Genomic DNA, 22,277 nt, shown 5'->3' on the forward strand with positions numbered 1-22,277 from the left:
GAATGATGGAACAGTCAAAATATGCAACAGCAATAGTCGTCATCCCCAAAGCATCTAAACGCCATTATTGATCTAAATTCGTATCAGCTGACAGAATCCATGCAGCTGTGCAAGTCCCATCCATTCATTTTGCTGTAAGGTGTCATTGGCAACCGTAAATCCACGGTACAAGTATGCCTTTAATGTAATTATATGCAAGTAAAATGTTGCAACTGGTTGACAAATTGCCCTACATCGACGTAAATAAGCACTGAACTGATCAGTGTTTTTAAGTAGTAGCCATGATAAAATAAAATAAAAAATCACGGGCGTACATACTCGAGCAGGATTCGAACCTACGACCTCCTGATCACCGGACAGGCGTCATCTTCACTAGACCACCGAGCTTTCGTCCGACAACAAGTGTTGGTTCTAATCCTTATAGCATGCAGCGGGTACTGCTTAAAAAAGAATAAAAGGTAAAATGTTGCATTGTGTTCTCCATTACGGTAGCTTCTCGACAAAGGTTCAATAGTTTTTTTGTTTGTTTTTTGTCAACAATACGAATGATAATAAGGTATGTATGTATTATTACGCGTTCCACATGTTTCTTTGAAACGAATATTTGTAGATGTCAATAAATGTTCCATCCTTTTTGGTATCTTTCTCTCAACAAAGATATATCTTGGCACGTCCACCTTCTCCCCTTCTGCTCTATCCTGATATATTTGACGGATTAGTCAACCTGGACACCATGTAAGACTTTTCACTTTGTTTCACACTACCATCAGTATTTCATGAAGTTCACCTAAAATAACTTGTGTGATTATCCACGAACAATCAAATGATGTCAAATTTTTCAATTCAATCTTCTATAATCTAAGTTATCTTTTCATCCTTTTTGGTATAAAGCTATGATATGAAATGTTGCAAGAAGTAAAACAGATAGTAACAATGGTTTCCTTCATGCATCATTACAGTCTCCAACACATTTTAGATAAGGCCTATTAGATTACTATGTATGGCAAAAACTGCCTTCAATGTTCTGCTTACAACAAAGGATTTAAACTGTTTTACTGGTTGAGTAATTTTACCTGTTTATTGGTTTCACTTGTTATCTTAACAGGTTACCTTGTTTTCGCGAAAGAGAAAGCATAAGTTCTCTCTGAACAAGAGAATAGGTTTTTAGTGACTAAGAAACAGTTTTGATATGAAAAGGCCGGTGACTTTCAACGCAAAGTTTTAAAAGGACTGTACAGTACTGGTTAAGGTGGGGATTCATGTTTTGAACATTCCTAAGTAAGATAATGAGAAACCTCTTAAGAAATATGAAGGAGCATGTAATTTTAAGAAGAATTTAACGTTTATGAAAATTGGTTTTCAAATGGCTGAGATATCCAAAAAAAGGTGATAATGATATAAGGCGACAGGCCACGCCTTTCATTTTAATCTCTTTGTTTCACCTAGTTTTTGGATATCTCAGCCATTCCAAAACCGATTTTCATAAAATAAGCTTTTGATACCCCTTAGAATTGCATGCTCTTTGACATCTCATAGAGTGGGTTCTGAATATCTCGCAAAACGTTAAAAGCTAAATCCTCACCTCGACCAGAATTGTACACATCCTTTAATTACCAATGTTTAGGTTATGAAGTCAAAGTCGGTTCTCGTTTTTGTTGCAAAGACGGTTTCATTTCACGCCAAGGTTTACGTATAATCCAGCATCTTCAACGTGTTGACGTTACGATGATTGAACTCACAGATTCGTTTATCTGTGAGTTCGCTCAAGAGGAATTGAACAAAATATCTAATTAAACTATTGCATTAGTGTATCAACCTAAACTTATAAAAGGTCGGTTCTCGTTTGTGTTTTGCAGAGATCATTTCCCGCCAAGGTTTACCTAACATTTTGCATGCCTTACATTTTGCCGTTACACTGACCAAACTGATAAATCAAAAATTCTATCAAACTTTGATTTAGCTGAAAAAAGAGTGGACTAATGTGTGATAATCATGAAAAATAATGCATTAGGAAATTACCCGATCAATTGACAGTAAAACAGCTTACCCTTTGTCACTTGTGGCACGTTTGAATAAGTAGGGCCTACTTCTTGTCGAAATAATCCATCCAACATCAGATTCTGTGTTCTGCTATAATAATAAAAAAAAAAAAAGTTGTCTGTTATGGTCAGCTACTCCTGGAAATATAAATGTTATTTGATATAAAACTTTTAAGTCGATGATTGTTAATCTTATGTCTAAATATCTCATAAAAAGACAACTATTTGAATATATAATACTGTCATACCCATACAAGGGAGAAATTTACATCAAAGACATTCACATTAAAGGCATAATTTACCATTTGCAGCTGAAATAAAAACCCAGCATTAGTGCTTCCAAATAGTTCTAAAATGTGAGTTAGGGATAGAAACAAAGAATGTAAAAATTTGAAGAAGTATAATCGATGTTAAGTATTGTTAAATATAAAAAGTGTGAAAAATAGATAAAATAAAAATATTTCCAGACTAAACCGTCTCAGTTACGGTTTGATGAGAAGAATAATGATATCTTCTTATATTTTAGTCTTTATGAATGTATATATATATACAGTCAGACCATTAAGTTATGTTACTCCCGCACGCAATGCGCACGGGGCTGCTTCGTGCGGCTGCGTGCGGTTTCGCACGGGTGCGTGCGGCTCCGTGCCATTTCATACGGCCTCGTGCGGGTGCGTGCGCTTCTGTACGCCCCCGTGCGACCCTGTGCGACCTCGTGCGCCTCCGTGCGGCTGCGTGCCAGTCAGTGCGCCTCCGTGCGGCTGCGTGCCACCGTCGAGTGCGGACCATCTGGCACGCTACCGTGCGAGGTGTTGGCACGGTACCGTGCGTGGTGCTGGCACGCTACCGTGCGAGTCCGTGCGAATCTAGCATCCTGCTAGTCCCGACACGGGACTCTTATCTTTTTTTTTCACTCTCTCATATACGCCCTCATTGGCGGTATACGAAGGCAGTCTAGGCAGTGGACTAGCATCCTGCGTGCGAATCCATTGGAGGCCGTGCGTGCATGCATTGTAAATAATAATATCCCCTTTGTAAGTGTGTGCTCATGACTATGTGTGCGCCTGCGTGTCCATGTCTGTGGATCCGTGCCCATGCCTGTGTGCCTGCAAGCGATCGCGAGAAGACGATACGATGTACACACTGTACAATGTTCAATGAAAGCCCTTACAAGTCTGTGCAACTGCGTATTACATGTAAACACTCATGCCTGTCCAAAAATGGACGATTTTCTACATTGCAGAGATCACTTGCAATCTTTCTAAGAATATGGAGTACCATCACCGTGTGTACATGTATCTCTCCTTGCAAAGAAATTAGAAAAATTGTGTGGTTGTATGTGTGTCTTTATCACTCGATAACTTGAACAGTGTAGAAATAATTATGGTAATAATGACAATTAACAACAACAGAGAAAAGCTATTGTATAATTACATCAAGGGAACCATTTGTTGATGATGATGATGATGATGTTGATGATCACTCAAAAGGTAATAATAAATGTACATTGTAGATGTTCCATATTGTTACATTATCAGTATGGTGTATTAGTATTTTTACTATTTTTGCCTCTCTTAAAAAAAAAACACACACACACACACACACACACATTCTTTGTCCTTTCTGATATTCCCCCAAAGCCTTGAAATATATGTAGAGCTTATACACATTGTCGTAAGCAGGAGATAAAAAAAAAAACCCATCGTCGCTGCAGGATAGGTCGGTATATTAACAGTTTCCGTCTCGATAGGTTTGTAATCTTGGCAAAATATATATATACATATACATAGATTAAGAAATATAAACATACATTTATATATATATATATATATATATATATATATATATATATACATAAATATATATAGATATTGATTGAATCGTTTCTTTATTCAAGAAAATGTTTTACATTACACCACCGGTCTAGTTATCCCAAGGTTTCTTTGAAAATGCTGCAAGCATCAAAATATCAAACATCGTAATTTTTATATACAATTTCCCGTGAATGCTAAGCGTATGAGAGAAAGAGATAGAAAAGAACAAAAAACTTCTGCCATATGTCTTGTTTCTCGCTTTATTGCAGCGTATGTCATTGTCGAAGTATAAATGCTATGATAAATGTTGGTAACAACCACATGAGAACTTGCACATTCGATTCCCAACAACCATTAAATCATTGGGGTCCGTAAAAAAGGTTACATAATACATACGAAGCACCTCATTGTAATGTATTCGATGGACCGGTGCAGAAAAAACTGGCTGTCTGTAATCGGCCTTTGAACATCTCTATTATGCTCATAATCCCCGACTTTTCAGATGGCGGCTACTAGCGCGTCCAGGGATGTTTTTGTATCAACATTCTGACTATTCATGGAGGTACAATGTAACCTGATACTCTGGCCACCTGGTCTATTCAAAGTATTCTTGCGTAATACACGCGCGTAATTATGTTAGGCTGTGTTTCACCATGATGAATATATAGGACCCCATAGTAGCAATATCGGCTCTTGCGTTGTATGAATGCTATACAGGGATCCTCCATTTGGTTCGTTGGTCAAGTACATAGATTCTTTTAACGATCTTATAAGCAGGCTGTCATTCATAAGTATGACAGAAAAACAAACAACAACTTCAAGCAACATCGAAGTTGAGTTTCGCGAACTAATCTTCCATTTGAGTTGGTTTCTCGGTTTTGTTTCAACAATTTTTATAATGTTGACAAAAGCCTGATGGGATGTTCAATATTCAATTAAATCATTGCACCTTTCTCGCAATCTTTGACAACTAATGATGACTAAACCTGTGAAATCCACGATTTATTTATTTATTTATCTATTTTTTTTTTTTTTTTGTATAGAGACGTTTTCTTTTTGAATTTATCTATCATGACTGCCTCCAGATTTCGACCATAATTATATGACTTAGGTTTCCATGGGATCAATAAAGGAGATCAACGAGCGCATTTGTAGGTTTCCTGTCGGGTTTAATGTTGCAAAGTTTATGTGCAATCACGATTCACTTACAACCCTACATGCATATACACCGTAATGTCGGGATGAGATATTGTTCACTACACATCAAGTGAGATTAAATCTTACACAGTGATTATCACTGTGTAATATATCATATCACTGTGATATGATATATATGATAAAAGTCATCAGCAAACGGGATAGATTATTGTTTTGTCTATGTGTGTGTGTGTGTGTGTGTGAGAGAGAGAGAGAGAGAGAGACATGAGAAAGGGTGGAGAATATATATATATATAATATATTCACTTACAACTATATGATCTTATAAAACACATGTTCAAGTCAGTTGACGGAACATTTATAAGCTCTTCCGGTCTGCATATGAAACATCGGAGTCTATGCGATAAGAAGAAAGATTGAGAGATAGAGAGAGAAAAATAAAATAGGCTGGTCTTCTAAATTTTGTTCGATGAATGGTAATCTTAACACACTTTTGCAAACGAAATGAAATATTATACACGGCTAGGTTTGCCTATAATCTGTGTTATGGTGATATCTTATTAGATTATACATAATAATACTGGCAAAGTATCTTGGATAAGTGATCGCCACCATCGATGAGGATATTCAATCTAGACGACTAATTGAAGATGATGAGAATAAAGAAGACATAGTGGATAGCTGGAAAGGAAAGTAATGTGATGCAATGAGATAAAAATGAAGGAGCACGAATCGAGGCAAATGTATTACAAAGGAAGAGAAAATGGCATATTCGAGTGTTCAAAATGGGTTAACATTATGCGAAGATTTCATAGTCATTTTTTTTTTCTGTGTGTGTGTGTGTGTACGTTTGTTTTCTAATTTTACAGTTATGTAATTCAAACTCGTCGACAAAATAAAAGAAAAAAAGATAGCGCCATGAATATGTTCATAATTCAATCTCAGTTTCCTCTCACTATATCCTATCACTTCAAAAAAAAAAAACGTATTCAAATTAGAATGCCCGTAGACAATTCAGATTCGTCTCCATGTGAGAGAGCGTCTTTTCAAACAGGGTCGCAGGTGACCATTCCCGAATTCGACGCAGAAGTTAATTCAATTTAGCAACAACAAAAAAGGCTGGCCATCGCGTATACTCCAGCAGCTGTAGAAGAAGCCGACATGATCATAGAAGTATGACAAGCACAAGCCACACAGGCTTGAAGGCCTAAAATTATTACATCACTTGAGAAAATAAGGAAAAGGCAATATCTTTGTTGAAATAAACAACATTTCTCCTGGCATTCTTCAATCTCTCATAACAGACGGCTAATTTTGCTGAATTGTTCTTCTCTTATGTCATGAGTGTAAATCAATATTTGTTTAATTGTTTATACAGTACCAGTCATCCCCCGATAAAAGACAAGAAAGAAATGAAGAACTAATCTCATTCATTAAGCATAATGTATAAAGGAAAAGAGCATTTGCTGCAATCGTTAATGAATATGAAAATGCTACAATGTGCATGAGTGCGCGAAGTCTAATGGAATGAAAAAATGTAGTCCTACCTAAATGCATATATATATATATATATATATATATATATATATATATATATATATATATATATATATATATATATATATGTTACGCTGGCACGATAAGTGAATAAACCACTTCAATAGCAGCATGAAAACATTTGATTTCATCGATACACATGAGATAAGACAAGAACATTTCATGCTTTTATTGCCCAAAATACCTTGCTCCTAAACAAAGTGTTCAATTGAAGCGATGGGTTATCACAGGTCCATCTCTCACAAAATTGAATCACTCTTCACAAATTTGGAGCGCTTTCTACGAAGGCAAATGCATTCTATGGACCGGTGCAGAAAAAAAGAGACCGTCTGTAATCGGCCTTTGAACTTCTTTATTATGCTCATAATCCCCGACTTTTCTACGAGCGCGTCCAGGAATGTCTTTATATCAACATCCTGTCTATTCAATGAGGTACAATGTAACCTGATACTCTGGCCACCTGGTCTATTCAAAGTGTTCTTGCGTAAAACATTCGCATATGTTAGGCTGTGTTTCACCATGATGAATATATAGGACCCCATAAAGGCAATAACCATCGGCTCTTGCGTTGCATGAATGTTATACAGAATATCCTCTATTTGGTTTGTTGGCCAAGTAGATTATTTGAACGACCTGTAAATGACATAATCAGACTGTCATTCATAGGTATGAGAGAAAGGAAAAAAACAACTTCAAGCAACATCGAAGTTGAGTTTCGCAGACCAATCTTTCATTTGAGTTAGTTTCTCGGTTTTGTTTCAGCAATTATCCCTTTCATAATGTTGACAAGAGCCTGATGGGATTTTCAATATTCAAATAAATCATTGCATCTTTCTTGCTTTCTTTGACAACTTATGATAACTAAATCTGAAAAAATCCATGCTATTGCGGTACCTGCCATCCACACAGAAGTTTCTTCTTTTTTTTTTGTATAAGAAGTTTGCTTTCTGGAATTATCCATTATGTCTGCCTACAGATATGACTTAAGGTTTCCATGGGATAAATAAAAGAGATCAACGAGCACATTTGTGATTCAACAGTAGGGGTTAAACGCTGCCAATTGTATGTACAATGTTATAATTGACTTAAAACTCTACTGCCAAGAAGTATTGCTCATTACGAATCACATGAAATAAGATTTCACATAGTGATAAGACAGAAGTTATTTGTTACAATATTATTATAATGAAAACTCATCACTAACCGGAAAGACTATTGTTTTGTGGAATTTGTATATTTGATAGAACATTTATGAGGTCTTCCGGTCTTCAGGCGAAACACTGGAATCTATGCGATGAGAAGAAAGATTGAAAGGGAGAGAAAGAGAGAGGGAAAAAATAGGCTGGTCTTCTAAATGTTGTTTGATGAATGTACATATATTAGATATTTTTGCATATATATATATATATATGTATATATATATATATATATATATATATATATATATATATATATATATATATATATAATACAGGCAAAGCATCATCGAGAAGTGATCTTCACTAATGATATTATTCAATCAAAGAATTGGATAACTGGAAAGAGAGGGAGAGAGATCAAAGAGGGTGGGGGGGGGGGAGAGAGAAATATGATGGTCTTCTAAATTCTTTTTGATGGATGGTAATCCGATCATACTTTAGCAATCGAAATGTAATGTTACATCCGGTCAGGTTTGCCTATCTATGTTATTGCAATATCTTTTGAGATTGTATATACGGGCAAAATATCTGTATACGTTTGTAGGCGGGAATGAAGTGGATAGCTGGAAAGGAAAGTGATGAAATGTAATGGGAAAGAATAAAGGAGCACTAATCGAAGGAAATGTATCATAAAAGAAAAATAATGGAAACTTGATTATAAATAATGGCACATTATGCAAAGATTTTGCAGTCGTTTTTCTGTATGTTTTTATTTCAATTTCATAGTTAAGTAATTCATAATCGCCAACAAAAAACAGCTTCCTGAAGATGGCCATTCAGGTTTGTTTTCCCTTCGCTATATGCTATCCCTTCAAATGTAGCATGAACACACTTCAATTTATAGTCCATGGGCCAAGACCCGAAAAATGGGTTGTTGGTACCACCTGAGGTGGCAAAACCTTTTTGGTGTCAGTTTGTTTGTCGGGCAAAGATATGCTTATCAAGCTATGATAGCATTTCCAAATGAGTAGCTTAGTCATAAAAAATGATTTTTTTTTTTTTACCAATTTGGTCTCGTTTTTATATCCCTATGTATACTTCTGAATCGAAACTAACCGCTATAAAAAGAAGAGCACTGTCTTCCGTACGTCCACAGGTGTTCTGTTGTAAACGCGATGCGCTTAGTCTTTATTCAAGGCAGCGAAGGGAATATCCAAAGGGTTATGATGTCCACAGCTGTCACGCGGTGCACTTAGTCTTTATCTGGACCAATGTACCGTTATCATATCGTACCGTTATCATAAAGTTCCTCATATAAGGGATTATCTATACTATTTTTATACTACCCTCTAAACAAATAAATCAATTTTAAACAAAAATCACTCTATTTATTTACAATATTATTCATTATAATGTATTGTAGTGTACCGGTCCATTGTTTTTGCATTATCCTTTTTTGTTGGATGAAAATAAAGCGACATCGGCGTGGTGTTAGCGTTTTCACACTAGCGTTTTTGCCGGAAAATGATAGATAATTGCAAAATACGGTAAAATTCAAGAGGAATTTTTTTTTTTTTTGGTTGTTGTTGTTGTTGTTTTTAGATAAAAGGATATACACTGTATCATATAAGCTTTGGATATTCCCTTCGCCGTCTAGAATAAAGACTAAGCGCACCGCGTTTACAACAGAATACCTGTGAACATACCATAGAGCTGCATTTTACAGCTCTACGGAACATACAGAAAACAGTACTCCTGTGCTTATTTTTAAGGATGTGCCTCTCTTAATGATTGCGATTGATGTTCAACTATTTCTTTCACGCAAGCTTGAACAGGAAGAAGCTAAAATTCAGGCAAGGAGACGAGTTTTCTTCCATGAGATACAATCATTAAGACATACATCTATTCCCGAAAGTTGTGTGATTGCTTATGTGCTAAACAATTGTGTCCATTACATGAATCGGGCACTATACAAAACGGTTGAAATCTACTGAAAGTCGAACTTGTTTTTTTTTTTTCATTTCCATTTAAAGCGGGGATAGACTAGAAATTTGTTTGTCTATACTGACAGGAGACATTACATTTTTCCAGTACATGCTCCGCATTTAAACAGTCACCATATTTTCGTGGTCAGAATCAGATAATGGACAAATGATATATTATAAAAATGAAAATACGAAACTACGAACACGCCATATGTACAAACATTATGAACTTCAATGAATTAAACTTACTTGTGATATTCTGCATAAAAAACAAGCACGCCGATTAGATAATTTGATAGAATTAATAGAACACACAGCAATATCATGCATGGCGGATCAAATCAAGTTCAATTGGTGAGAAAGCTACATGAAGTTAAAAAGTTGACTTCATTTCGTTTCTCTTTCAATTCATGAAGACAGAATTACATTGTATATCTAATGAAGAGGATTGTCTCTGTTGCGAACGATCGCTATATATAGCACTGTTAGTCGTCTGCGCAAATCCTAATCCCTAAATACTTAAATTTTTGCTTGATAATGTAATAACCCTGCTTATAACTTTATAAAGGACTCGCAAATTCAAAGTTTCAAAACGTATACTAAAATATTGTATTGCACACGGTGTATTTCAAAAAACATTTTGAATGCGTTGTGTGTAAGCATGTTAATAGCATCAATCTGCATTTTATTTTCCGTACGTAAAGCGCACAGAAACGTAACCAAACGTTACCAACAGTGAAATGCATTGTACGGCGTGGTACTATATCATTAGAAGTATATCCCATTCCTTTTTACTTTTATTTGCTATGAAGCAGTCGTCAAACCATGCGTCATTTTCGTAGCGACATCATTTAGGAATTAGAATGTATGAAGATAATCGGTACTCATTTATTTTGCGCTACTGACATAGCATTTACATTTTCCAACTTTTATTGACATGCAGTATTATGTTACTGTATGGTTACGATTACGAATGTTGGTTATGAATTCAAAAGACTGGTTTATTAATCGAACTATAAAGGTAATAGCTGTTTTGAAAGTAGTTCGATGCAAATTCAAAACGCAATCGAAATCATCGTCATAGGGGGAACTGATAGCTCTAGAAAACTTGTTCAGGCTAGTAAAGATTGCCGTATGCAATCTTTGTAGAAAGTTTTGACTTAGGCCATCTTTTGAGAAATTATATAAAGAAAATTATTTGTTTTGATTATGTCAAGCATTAGTTTGAACTATGAGAACAAAAAGGCGCGGTTACCCAAACAATGTCGTAGTTCGAAAAGACATGATGGGTAAAGTGAATTCATGACTTGACAAATCCTTACTGAATTGATGATCACTATACTGTAAACTATCAGTTATGTCTTGTAGATGATACCTCTGTAATCGTAGTCAAAATTCTTTTGAGCGATGAGACGAAAACCAACAAACAAAATGCCGTGTATCATCGCTCGAGATTCCAACATTTGGCGTCACCCGACCAACAATAAGTGACGAATCAAATGGAATATCATGTTGTGGGTTAGCAGACTGTGTTACGATTTTTAAAGGTTTCGAGCAGTTGTTTAAAAAAAAAAGAGAAAATGAGGCAAAGTTCAAAAAATTAGAAAAAAGCACGTAAATGCCGGCGATCATGTTTGATAATCAAAGTAAGAGATTATAATCGGCCGTGCGGATGTATATGATTGCCTTATTTACATGTCTGATTTCTGTAAACTATGTTATATTTAAATGTAAGTTCCCTTTCCTCCTTGATAAAAGTTGTGTGGGGTTTTCGCTATAGGCATTTATTAGGAAACACTGTAAAAACGACAACAAATGCGTACTATACATCAAGAGATGACCTATACATACATGAAACACAAAAATTTGTATACGTTCTGATATAATGCAACTGCTTGTTTGTTAGTTAGTTAGTTAGTTAGTTTGTTTGTTTTGAATTACCATGGTCTTTGTTGAGGGAAAGATGAAGAAAAGTAGTAGAGTGTATTACTCTCAAATCCGGATAATTGCGATAAGTGTGTATCCCCGCCCTTTCTATACAGGTAAACGATTTAAGCTTGGTATGCTATTATAAAAGCCTGCATGTGTCACGCAGAAGAACTGATTCCGCGATCACTTTTAACCTTTCATAAAATTCACGTTTTAAGATAGTAACGACAGCTTGTAGGAGATAGGGTAACTTAGCGTCCCTGACTGTGGTTCTGAAGACAAAAGGGGACTGAAAAATTCTTTTACAAATTAGCAGACATAATGCCGATCCTCCAACACTGTTGCTCCATTCAGTCACTGATTCTGCTATCAATGGCGAAGAAAGAATACTGGTTGCGTCTTTATCCACCCCTTGATAGCAGGAAGTTTACCTTTCATTGTTTAAGGCTTCGTTGATGCGGGGTTTACTCGGATACAAGGCGTGAACAGTGTCGTCCGAGTTCTTTCATTTGAAATTCCTCAGAATACGCAATTCAATGGGCAATTAGCGCTGCTACTTCGCAAAGCTGTTAGCCAAATTCTTTGCAGACTTGACCTCTCACAATGTCAGCTACACGCAATACACGACAAAGAGCTATCATTACAAACATTCTGATTAAAAAACAAAACAAAATGAAGAAGCACACTTTTGAGTAGCGACACAGCTTTCTGTCCCTTTCTCAGATAGGTCCTACCTCTAAAAAAATACACAGATGACAAGAGTCAGAATATCCTCAAAAGGGAACACGACCTACATTGTATTTGGGCATTAATAATGTTTATCTTCCGATTTCTCTCCATGCCGTCGCGGCCCAAACCATCATAAGAAATAGGGCAATAAGTTTTATTAACCAGGGAAACAATAGTATGCATTACATAAATTTGGCGAATTATCACACGAATTGTCGACTTAATAACAACGAGAATACATGTAATTGACAACTTATAGGCCCTACTTTATCTCCAGAGATGAACTTTAAACAGCAAGGCACATACCAGGGAAAGAAAGTTATGATTATTTGAATGAATTCATTAATGAGGTCAATTAATAACCGTTGTAAAAGTACACACTCGCATACAGAGGTTTCAAGTTCGATTATTATGATCATTGTATTAGCTCATAGATAAAGTATTATAAATTCTGCGTGATCGTTCGTTGGAATTATTTTTTTCAGCGCGATTTGTGCGTCACATCAATCACCACTTCATGAAATGGAGGGCATGTATCAAACGAAACTGGCTGGTCATGCAATCGATAGCCTTGGTCAGCTCACTATTATTGCGTAATTCTAAACCCCTCACCGCTTGACCGCCGCGCGCACCATGCTTTGTTTTGTCTTCAATGGGGTCAAGAGCAATGCCTCATTAGCATACACCCTAGAAACGGAGGTGGAGTCTCAATCGGGCAAGAACAATAGGTGCGAAACGCAACGCAAAGGCGAGCGTTCGAAAAAAATGTAACCGAAAAAATTGTCTCAGAAAAACTGTGATTTGGGACACTTGTACTCATTTTTACACGCTGAAATTTTCTGTAGAAACAGATAAAACATCAAGGAATCAAAATCCGTATAAAAAAATTTCGACCCGAGCACTGCTTCCCCTTCATTTGCGGCTCATTACGGGAAAACTCGCCGTGCGACTTATGACTCATTTTGTCGGAGCGCCACACACGTGATGCACTCCGTCGGAATGAGTCAAAAGTCGCAAAAAATGAGATCGTAGTTATGCCTATATGTGAATTCTACAGACACTAAGCTTTACACTGATATGTAATACAACTCATTTGGACATCCCTATGGATCATAGAAACGAATATTATCTACGCTTATGATGTCAGTCCATTTTCTAAATAACGGAGAAAATCGCTCTTAAAGTTCGGGCTATGTTCAAGCTAACAACCTGTTTCTTTCACTATAGACGAAACAATACAACAGTCCTGCTTAGCGACGGCGTTTACGCTCAATCGCACGCACTACCGTATACGGCATAGCTTGGACGTGTAAGATAATGACCCAATGGCAGGACAGGTCTATCATTAACTATTCTAACCAATACGGCAGCCCGAATGTAAACTGAAGTGCGTTTGTGTCCGTGCCGCTGCCGCCGCATGAATGAGTCGGTAAGCGTTGTGTGTCGGCTGCGGTGACTTAGTTGCCGCAAGTTTTTAACTCACAAACAATAGGAAACAGTAGAAAGAAAGAAAGAAAGAAAGGCACGCAATGCGTATTACAACAAGCGTCTTTTAGCGAGGGCCTTGATCGCTTCCATTCTCCTCCCATATTGTTGTCAATGGAAACTAAAGGAGATGCGTTTAGCAAGTACCAATACCTATAGTCCATGGGCCAAGACCCGAAAAATGGGTTGTTGGTACCACTCGAGGTGGCAAAACCTTTTTGGTGTCATTTTGTTTGTCGGACATAGATACGCTTATCAAGCTATGATAGCATTTCCAAATGAGTAGCCTAGTCATAATAAATGAATTTTTAACCAATTTGGTCTCGTTTTTATATCCCTATACTTCTGAATCGAAACTAACCACTATACAAAAAAGAGCACTGCCTTCTGTATGTCCACAGGTGTTCTGTTGTAAACGCGATGCGCTTAGTCTTTATTCAAGGCAGCGAAGGGAATATCCAAAGGGTTATGATGTCCACAGCTGTCACGCGGTGCAATGCGCTTAGTCTTTATCTAGAACAATGTACCGTTATCATATCTAAAGTTCCTAATAAAAGGGATTATCTATACCGTTTTTATACCACCCTCTCAACAAATACATCAATTATAAACAAAAATCACTCTGTTCATTTACAACATTATCAATTATAATGTATTGTAGTGTACCGGTACATTGTTTTTGCATAATATTTCATTGTTTGAATGGAAATAAAGCGACATTGGCATGGTATTAGCGTTTTCACCGTAGCGTTTTCAGCGGAAAATGATAAATAATTGCTTTGTTGTTGTTGTTGTTGTTTTTAGATAAAGGGATATACACTGTTTTATAAGCTTTGGATATTCCCTTCGCCGTCTTGAATATTAGACTAAGCGCCGTGGATATCATAATCTTCATTCTCTTCCCAACTCCGCATCGAAAAAACTCCCCACTCGTTACCTGAAGAAAACATGGCTCGCACCAAGCAGACGGCTCGCAAGTCGACTGGAGGCAAGGCTCCTCGCAAGCAACTGGCTACGAAGGCTGCTCGCAAGAGTGCCCCCGCCACCGGAGGAGTGAAGACATAACCCTTGGATATTCCCTTCGCTGCCTTGAATAAAGACTAAGCGCACCGCGTTTACAACAGAACACCTGTGAACATACAGAAGACAGTACTCTTCTTTGTATAGCGGTTGGTCTCGATTCAGAAGTAGAGGGATATAACAACGAGACCAAATTGGTTTAAAATTAATTTACTATGACTAAGCTACTCATTTGGAAATGCTATCATAGCTTGATAGGCATATCTATGCCCGACAAACAAAATGACACCAAAAAGGTATTGCCACCTCAGATGGTACCAATATCTGGCCTGGCCCATGGACTACTAGAGTGAATAGAACCTGAGAACCCATTGTAGGCGGGGATTCAAAAGACAGCATCAATAGAGGAAGTTAATGAAGTTAATTAACGATAGTCGTCTTTTCAGATCGTGTTCTTTGCGTGTACTAAAAACCCTCTAATAATGCACATGGTCGTAATGTTGCAGAGCATCAACGACTGCTTTCGTGCCTGCTTTGCTGCAGCTGTATACAGCCGTAACATTCTGAATTCCCGCCATATTAGGCACATTTCCCTTATAGGCGTTGCGTCCACATTATCTATCGCTTTTATCGCGCTTGCCAAAGCTGCACATAATTTATACTATACGTATCAGAAGCAAATGTTGATGTATAGGCCTAACAGCTTCATGTTTTTTTTTTATAATTATGATTGTATCATATTAATTTAAAATTATAGTGCTTCTTATTCTCGGTCACTTTTATGATACCATAGCATATAAAGAACCATTAACTTGTAGCTTAAACCTATTTTTATTTTTGTTTATTTATCTATTTTTTTTTTTTTTACAGAACACCACATTTACAGTTGCAATCTTTCTGCATTTGAGAAGTTGAGTATAGACCGATAGTCATATTTACAATTATATTCGGAATTAATGCTTTAAAGGCCGTCGTCGTATCGTTTTGTATTCACAAATCGTATACTGAAATAAGTGATTGCTTGATTACTTTCGGGTAAAGGAACCACCGGAAAAGGAACGCATTTATCTGTTTATTTTTTTTTTCTTAACGAACCTAAGCTAATAGCGAACCATATGAATTGTGTGATCTATGAACCTTCAGAATAATCAATACCCCCCCCCCCAACAAAAGGAAGCATTTCGTAGTGCGTCTCAGTACTCCTGTGTTTGTTTTTAAGGATGTGGCTTCTCTTTATGATTGCGATTGATGTTCAACTATTTCTTTCCCGCAAGCTTGAAAAAGAAGAAGCTAAAATTCAGGCAAGGAGATGAGTTTTCTTCCATAAGATACAATCATTAAGACATACATTTATTCCCAAAAGTTGTGTGATTGCTTAAACCATGCGCTAAAGAATTTTGCCCATTATATGTATCAGGCACTAAACAAAACAGTTGAAATCTACTGAAAATTGAACTTCGTTTCCTTTCTTCTTTTTTTTTTTTTTTTTTGGTGTGTAATTTCATTTCCATTTCAAGCGGGGATAGACGACTAGAAATTAGTTTGTCTATACTGGTGGGAGACATTAGTGTTCCAGTACATACTCCGCATTTAAACAGTTGTCATATTTTCGTAGTCATAATCAGATAATGGACACGTGATATATTATAAAAATGAAAATACAAAACAACGAACACGTCATATGTACAAACATGATTAGCTTCAATGAATTATACTTACCTGAAATATTCTGCATTAAAAAAAAAACACGCGTGCCAATTAAACAATATCAAATTAAACAATATCATAGAATTAATAGAACACACAGCGATATCATGCACGGCAGATCAAATCAAGTTCAGTTGGTGAGAAAGCTCATTGAAGTTATAAAGTTGACTTATTTACGTTTTCCTTTCTATTTGTGAAAACAGAATTACATTGTATATCTATTGAAGCGGATTGTCTCTGTTGCAAACTATTGCCAAAGATATCATTGTTAATCTTCTGAGCAAATCCGAATCCTTAAAGTACTGTAATTTTTGCTTGAATTGATAATGTAATAACCTATATGACTTTATAAAGGACTCGCAAATTTAAAGTTTCAAACCGAATACTAAAACATTACATTGTACACGGTCTATTTCAAAAAATCATTTGAATGCGTTATGTTAGCATTAAATAGCATCAATCTGCCTTTTATTTTCCGTACGTAAAGCGCACAAAAACGTAACCGACATTACCAAATACAGTGGAATGCCTTGTACGGCGTGATATTATCATTAGAAGTATATCCCATTCCTTTTACTTTTCTTTGCTTGAAGCAGTAGTCAAACCATGTGTCATTTTCGAAGCGACATCACTTGGGAATTAGAATGTATGAAGATGATCGTTACTCGTGTATTTCGCGCTATTATTATAGCGTTTGCATTTTCCAACTGTTATTGACAGTATTTTGTTACTGTATGCTTACGATTACGAATGTCGGTTATCAATTCAAAAGACTAGTTCATCAATCGAACTATAAAGGTAATACTTGTGTTGAAAGTAGTTCGGTACAAGTTCAAAACGCAATCGAAGTCATCGTCACAGGGTGAACTAATAGCTCTCTAAAAAACTTGTTTAGGCCGTAAAGATTGGCGTATGCAATCTTTGTAGAAAGTTTTGACTGAGGCCATCTTTTGAGTATTTTGAGAAATTATATGAAGATATATTTTTAAATTATGTAAAGAATTAGTTTGATTTTGACTATGAGAATAAAAAGGCGCGGTTACCTCAATCATGTCGTAGTTCGATTAGGCATGATGGGTAAAGTGAATTCATGACTTGTTGAGAGAGAGAGAGAGAGAAGAGAGAGAGAGAGAGAGAGAGAGAGAGGCCAAGCAAGAGGCAATAGGCTACTTGTACCAGGGAGGTGAGACAACTCACCTCCCTGCTTGTACATAATGCCCACCGACAGACACAAACACAGTATATCACAGCTAGTAGACGCTTATAATTGACCATGTCAGTTACGCTGGGGTCGCTCATAACACACAAAATGGCCTCCATCTGTCCATGGAACACGTCAATTTCTATATGTGGGACAGTACAATATTTTCGCGATTTCGTGCCGAGTAAAGGAATGATATCCTTATGATTTCAGCTGGCGCGCGCTGCTGACCCATCTAATCATCACGTTACACCTTAGGTATCATCTTATAGCTGGATAATAATTTTCCTTTTACATGGTATGCGTTCGTTAGTGCCCTACAATGAAAAAGAAGACTCTTAGGGGAATTTTAGACGAGTATGTGAACCCATTATTTCCGGGACATCGGTAATGAATTAGCCATGCACGAAGTCGATGACCTTTCATGTCTCTTGTAAAATTTAAACAATATTGCATTCAGGTTTTAACCTTAACCTGTCAAATTAAAAAAAAAAATCATGTGAAAACGTAATTCAGTGATCATGATCTGCGGGGTCAACTCGAGGTCACCCGTGCGAGAACTTGGATATTCTAGACGGGGTTTTTCGGCTTGCCGACTGACTGGCAATAAGCAAGCAAGGGTTTGAAGCTCCTTGGCGCAAGTAACAAGCCTTTCGTATTGTCGGGAATCGTCTCATTTCACGCTTGCGCTGAAACTGTCAGCCGGGGAATGGCGCATGGACTCTTACGCGGTATACACCTGATACACACGTACCGTGTAAGCACTGCGGGAACCAGGGAGGTGAGATGGGATCATGCGGGAACCAAGCACTGGCGGCACGGGGCCGTGCGAAATCGCACCCAAAAGCCGCACGGGTCCGTGCGCCCGACCCGCACGGGACCGTGCGCCCGACCCGCACGGGTCCGTGCGACAGCGTGCGAGGGAGTATGGATCCGCACGCAGGCGTGCGGATCTGCACGGGGGCGTGCAGATCCGCACGGAGGTGCACGACTACGCACGGGCGCGTACAGGGGCGCACGGAGCCATACGCTCCCGTGCGAGATCGCACGAACCTGCACGCAGCCGCACGAAGCGACCCCGTGCGCAGTGCGTGCGGGAGTAACATAACATAATGGTCTGACTGTATATATATATGAAGGGTTTGTTTGCAAAAACCGATAAGTCCATTTTTGAAGATTTTGAAGTACGATCTCTGTCATAAAGTACAAAATAATACCTTTGAAATGATATATTGGTCACTACATAAAAAGGTATATTTTTTAAGTTACGGTCAAAAGAAGCAAAAATTTTCTTATTATTCTCTTTATTTTTCTTGACCTTTAATCGCAAATATCTCCATTTGGCAAATATGGACTTATCGGTTTTTGCAAACAAACTCTTCATATATATATATATATATGTGTGTGTGTGTGTGTGTGCACGATGTTTTGTGATACAACTGACCTGCACATATGCATCGGAAGTGATATCTTAAAAATTTTTAAATCACTGCTCCCAAAGGTAAACAGGACCATTAAGAATTAAACCTGTCTTGCTATGTCACACTTGCATACCTGCAATATAGTCAATAATAGAATTAACTTTATCTAAACCATCAGACCATACACCCTGACACCCACCTGCACACACGTATAACAGAGGACTAGAGAAATTAAATCAAACCAAAATAAAAACACAAAGGCTCAATGCAGATTAAAGCACTTACAACAGTATGATAAAATTATAGTTTGATTTTTCGTAGTATTTACATCACCAACATAGCCTAGATTAATCCTTGTCAGCACGTCTGTATTGAAGTTAATGTTCGATTGGTTGAGATGATCATTTGTTGTGCTGTTGTTGTTTTCTTTTCAGAAATGTCTACGACCCACGCATATGTTGCATATCTCCTGGAGACTCTGTATGTACGTTGGGTGAACCAGCTCACCCCCTCTTCACCTGCAGAATGACTTTCCTACAGAATCTTCCTATCAAGATTTTCATTTGGATTCTTGGGATCAGCGCACTTATCGGAAACTCCTACGTAATTGTTCAGAGACTTCGAGCTAAGTTTTCACATAACACGGCCAAAGTCCAGTCCGTCCTAATTTTGAATCTTGCCATCTCTGACTTCCTAATGGGAATCTATCTCCTGATCCTAGCAATTATGGACATCGTCATTTCGGATTCCTACTTCTGGGAGGGGCGGGCCGAAGAGTGGCGAACCAGCAGCATTTGTCAGGCAGCGGGCTTCATCTCTGTACTCAGCAGCGAGACGTCGGTTTTCTTGATTACCATCATCAGCCTCGATCGAGTTATTTCCGTTCTCTTTCCGTTCAGTGAACGTCGCCTCAGTGTCAAGTCGGCTCGTGTTGTAGTAGGAATGACCTGGGGACTGGCTCTTCTCCTCAGTACCTGTGCCGTTGTACTAAATTATCTCAACCCTGACGCATATGGACTAAGCGATGTGTGTGTGGGCCTGCCATTGATTCGCAAGAATTCTAACCTCAATAGCGTCGTTGACGAACGCACATTCAATCAGATTGGTATTGTGCAGTATGCCACCGTTGCTGCGGCATCGGAGTCAACTTGGCAGTTTTCCATTGTTTTGTTCCTTGGAGTCAACTTCTTTTGTTTCTCCGTCGTACTCATCGCCTACATCATCATCTTTATCTGGGTGCGGGTTACCAGGAACAAGGCGGGACGCAAAGACAGTGAAGGGGCTGAAATCAAGATGGCTGCTAAAATGTCGCTCTTGGTCGGTACGGACTTCTTTTGCTGGATGCCCATCATCATTCTAGGAATCCTTGTCCAGAGTAGTGTAATCACACTCAGCGCGGACGTCTACGCCTGGCTCGTGGTCTTTGTCCTACCTATTAACTCATCAATTAATCCGTACCTGTACACCATTGTGGACACCGCAACCCGTAAACAGAAATCAATACGGCCAAATACGGGGAATATGCGCAGTACTCAATCTCATTCTGCTAGTTCGAAAACGTACGCTGCTTAAGAATGTATAGGCCATGCTTCTCTAAGATGGTCCTACAAAAGTCCGGTAAAAACAAACAAACAAACAAACAAACAAACAACAACCGCCTCTTCCCGTACTCGAATCAGGAACAGTGTCAAGGCCTATAGTCTATACTGTATCCTCATGTCGGAAGGCTGTGGTCGTCTCCTCTCCAAAGTTTGAAGTTTGGTAGCTCGAACTGCTAACCTAATTAAACCATTAGGATAGTATGTCTGATTCTTTAACATGCAGTTACCGTTTCGATATTTTCGCAAGACTGAAACTGTTTTCATTTCACATTCCATGCCGTTTATTGGTGTGTTTAACTGGTGTACAAAGAAAATATATAATCACGTTATGATATGACCAAAGATATATAAATCGCTGGAGTATCACAATCAATGGGTGATTTTTGGGGAAAAAAAAATATGTTTGATGGCCAGGGGTTGCAGGAGGTGACAGTTGAAGCATAATCTTTATGCCAACGGCAGTAAGGATATGAAATGCACTCCCTGCAGACGACGCCATCACCGCCACATTGCTGGGCGTCTTCAGGACTCGCATCTCTACAATATGTTATCTCCGCACTGCACCATGTAAATATTTGCACAACCGTCCAACGGCATCACATACTCAAGCTTCATCCTTAGCATCATATCCAGAATTGGTCTTTGCTGAGTACCGACGTAGATGTAGATGTAGATCTTTAAAGCGTGACAAAAGCGAAAAAAAAAATATCATGCAAATTTTTTTTTCCAGAACAATAGTACCACAGGTAAAGGTGCAGGTGTATGGGTGCCGGTGTGGGCGCTGGCACTGTGTCTTGAATGTCTTGCCTCTTTGATATCAAACAATTAAAGGAGAAAGTGATTCGATACATCTTTGACGATGAGGGAGTATGGGTGTATAAAGTTTGCCTGAATCCTGAGAACTAAAGGGTACAACTAAAGATCTGTCTAAATTATCAAATGGATCTTTCACAAATACCATTAAGTACCGCTACGAACGCCGTACGAACGATTTTTATACAATTTCGTAAGATCTTCTTACGAAGGCCGTACGAAACCAGCCTCCGTAGACCTTTCGTATACCGTTCGTTAATTCGTAGCCTGGTCGATGGTCTTGTCCAAGATTTATTTATTTATTTTTATTTTTTTTTTTTACTTCGTACGAAAGACTCTCTTTGTTAGGCGGCCGTACGAACCTCTGTGACCGTAGCTTTATCTTGCACTGTCTAGCTATTAACTGATTAATGTCATTGTGGATCACATGGACATTTTCTTCCTTTGCTGCTACGTGATGTCCACGGTATACCGGACTTTAATATTTTATCCTATTCTTTTTTTAATCGTCTACTTCAAGTTTATCATAACCCATAACCTCTTTTGATATATGTACATGTCTCGTTCCTTATAATTAATATCAAAATTGTCTTGGAAACAGTGTCGCTCTGTGATTTCCGAAGGCTGTAAGGCATTATAAAGTTTGACATGTTTTCAACGATTAGTGATGGGTTTAATC

The 22,277-nt window shown here is 37.8% G+C and overlaps 1 protein-coding gene across 1 annotated transcript in view; it reads left to right on the plus strand.

Annotated features, from left to right (window-relative positions):
- Window positions 1-22,277, plus strand: part of LOC140239869 (uncharacterized) — a 62,085-nt gene that overhangs the window by 17,321 nt on the left and 22,487 nt on the right. Inside the window, exons 13-14 of the mRNA XM_072319689.1 lie at window positions 658-735; window positions 19,619-20,670. Coding sequence (XP_072175790.1) covers window positions 658-735; window positions 19,619-20,670 — 1,130 coding nt within the window. The remainder of the gene's footprint in view (window positions 1-657; window positions 736-19,618; window positions 20,671-22,277) is intronic.

Source organism: Diadema setosum, chromosome 16, assembly GCF_964275005.1.
Source record: "Diadema setosum chromosome 16, eeDiaSeto1, whole genome shotgun sequence".
Classification (NCBI taxonomy): Eukaryota; Metazoa; Echinodermata; class Echinoidea; order Diadematoida; family Diadematidae; genus Diadema; species Diadema setosum.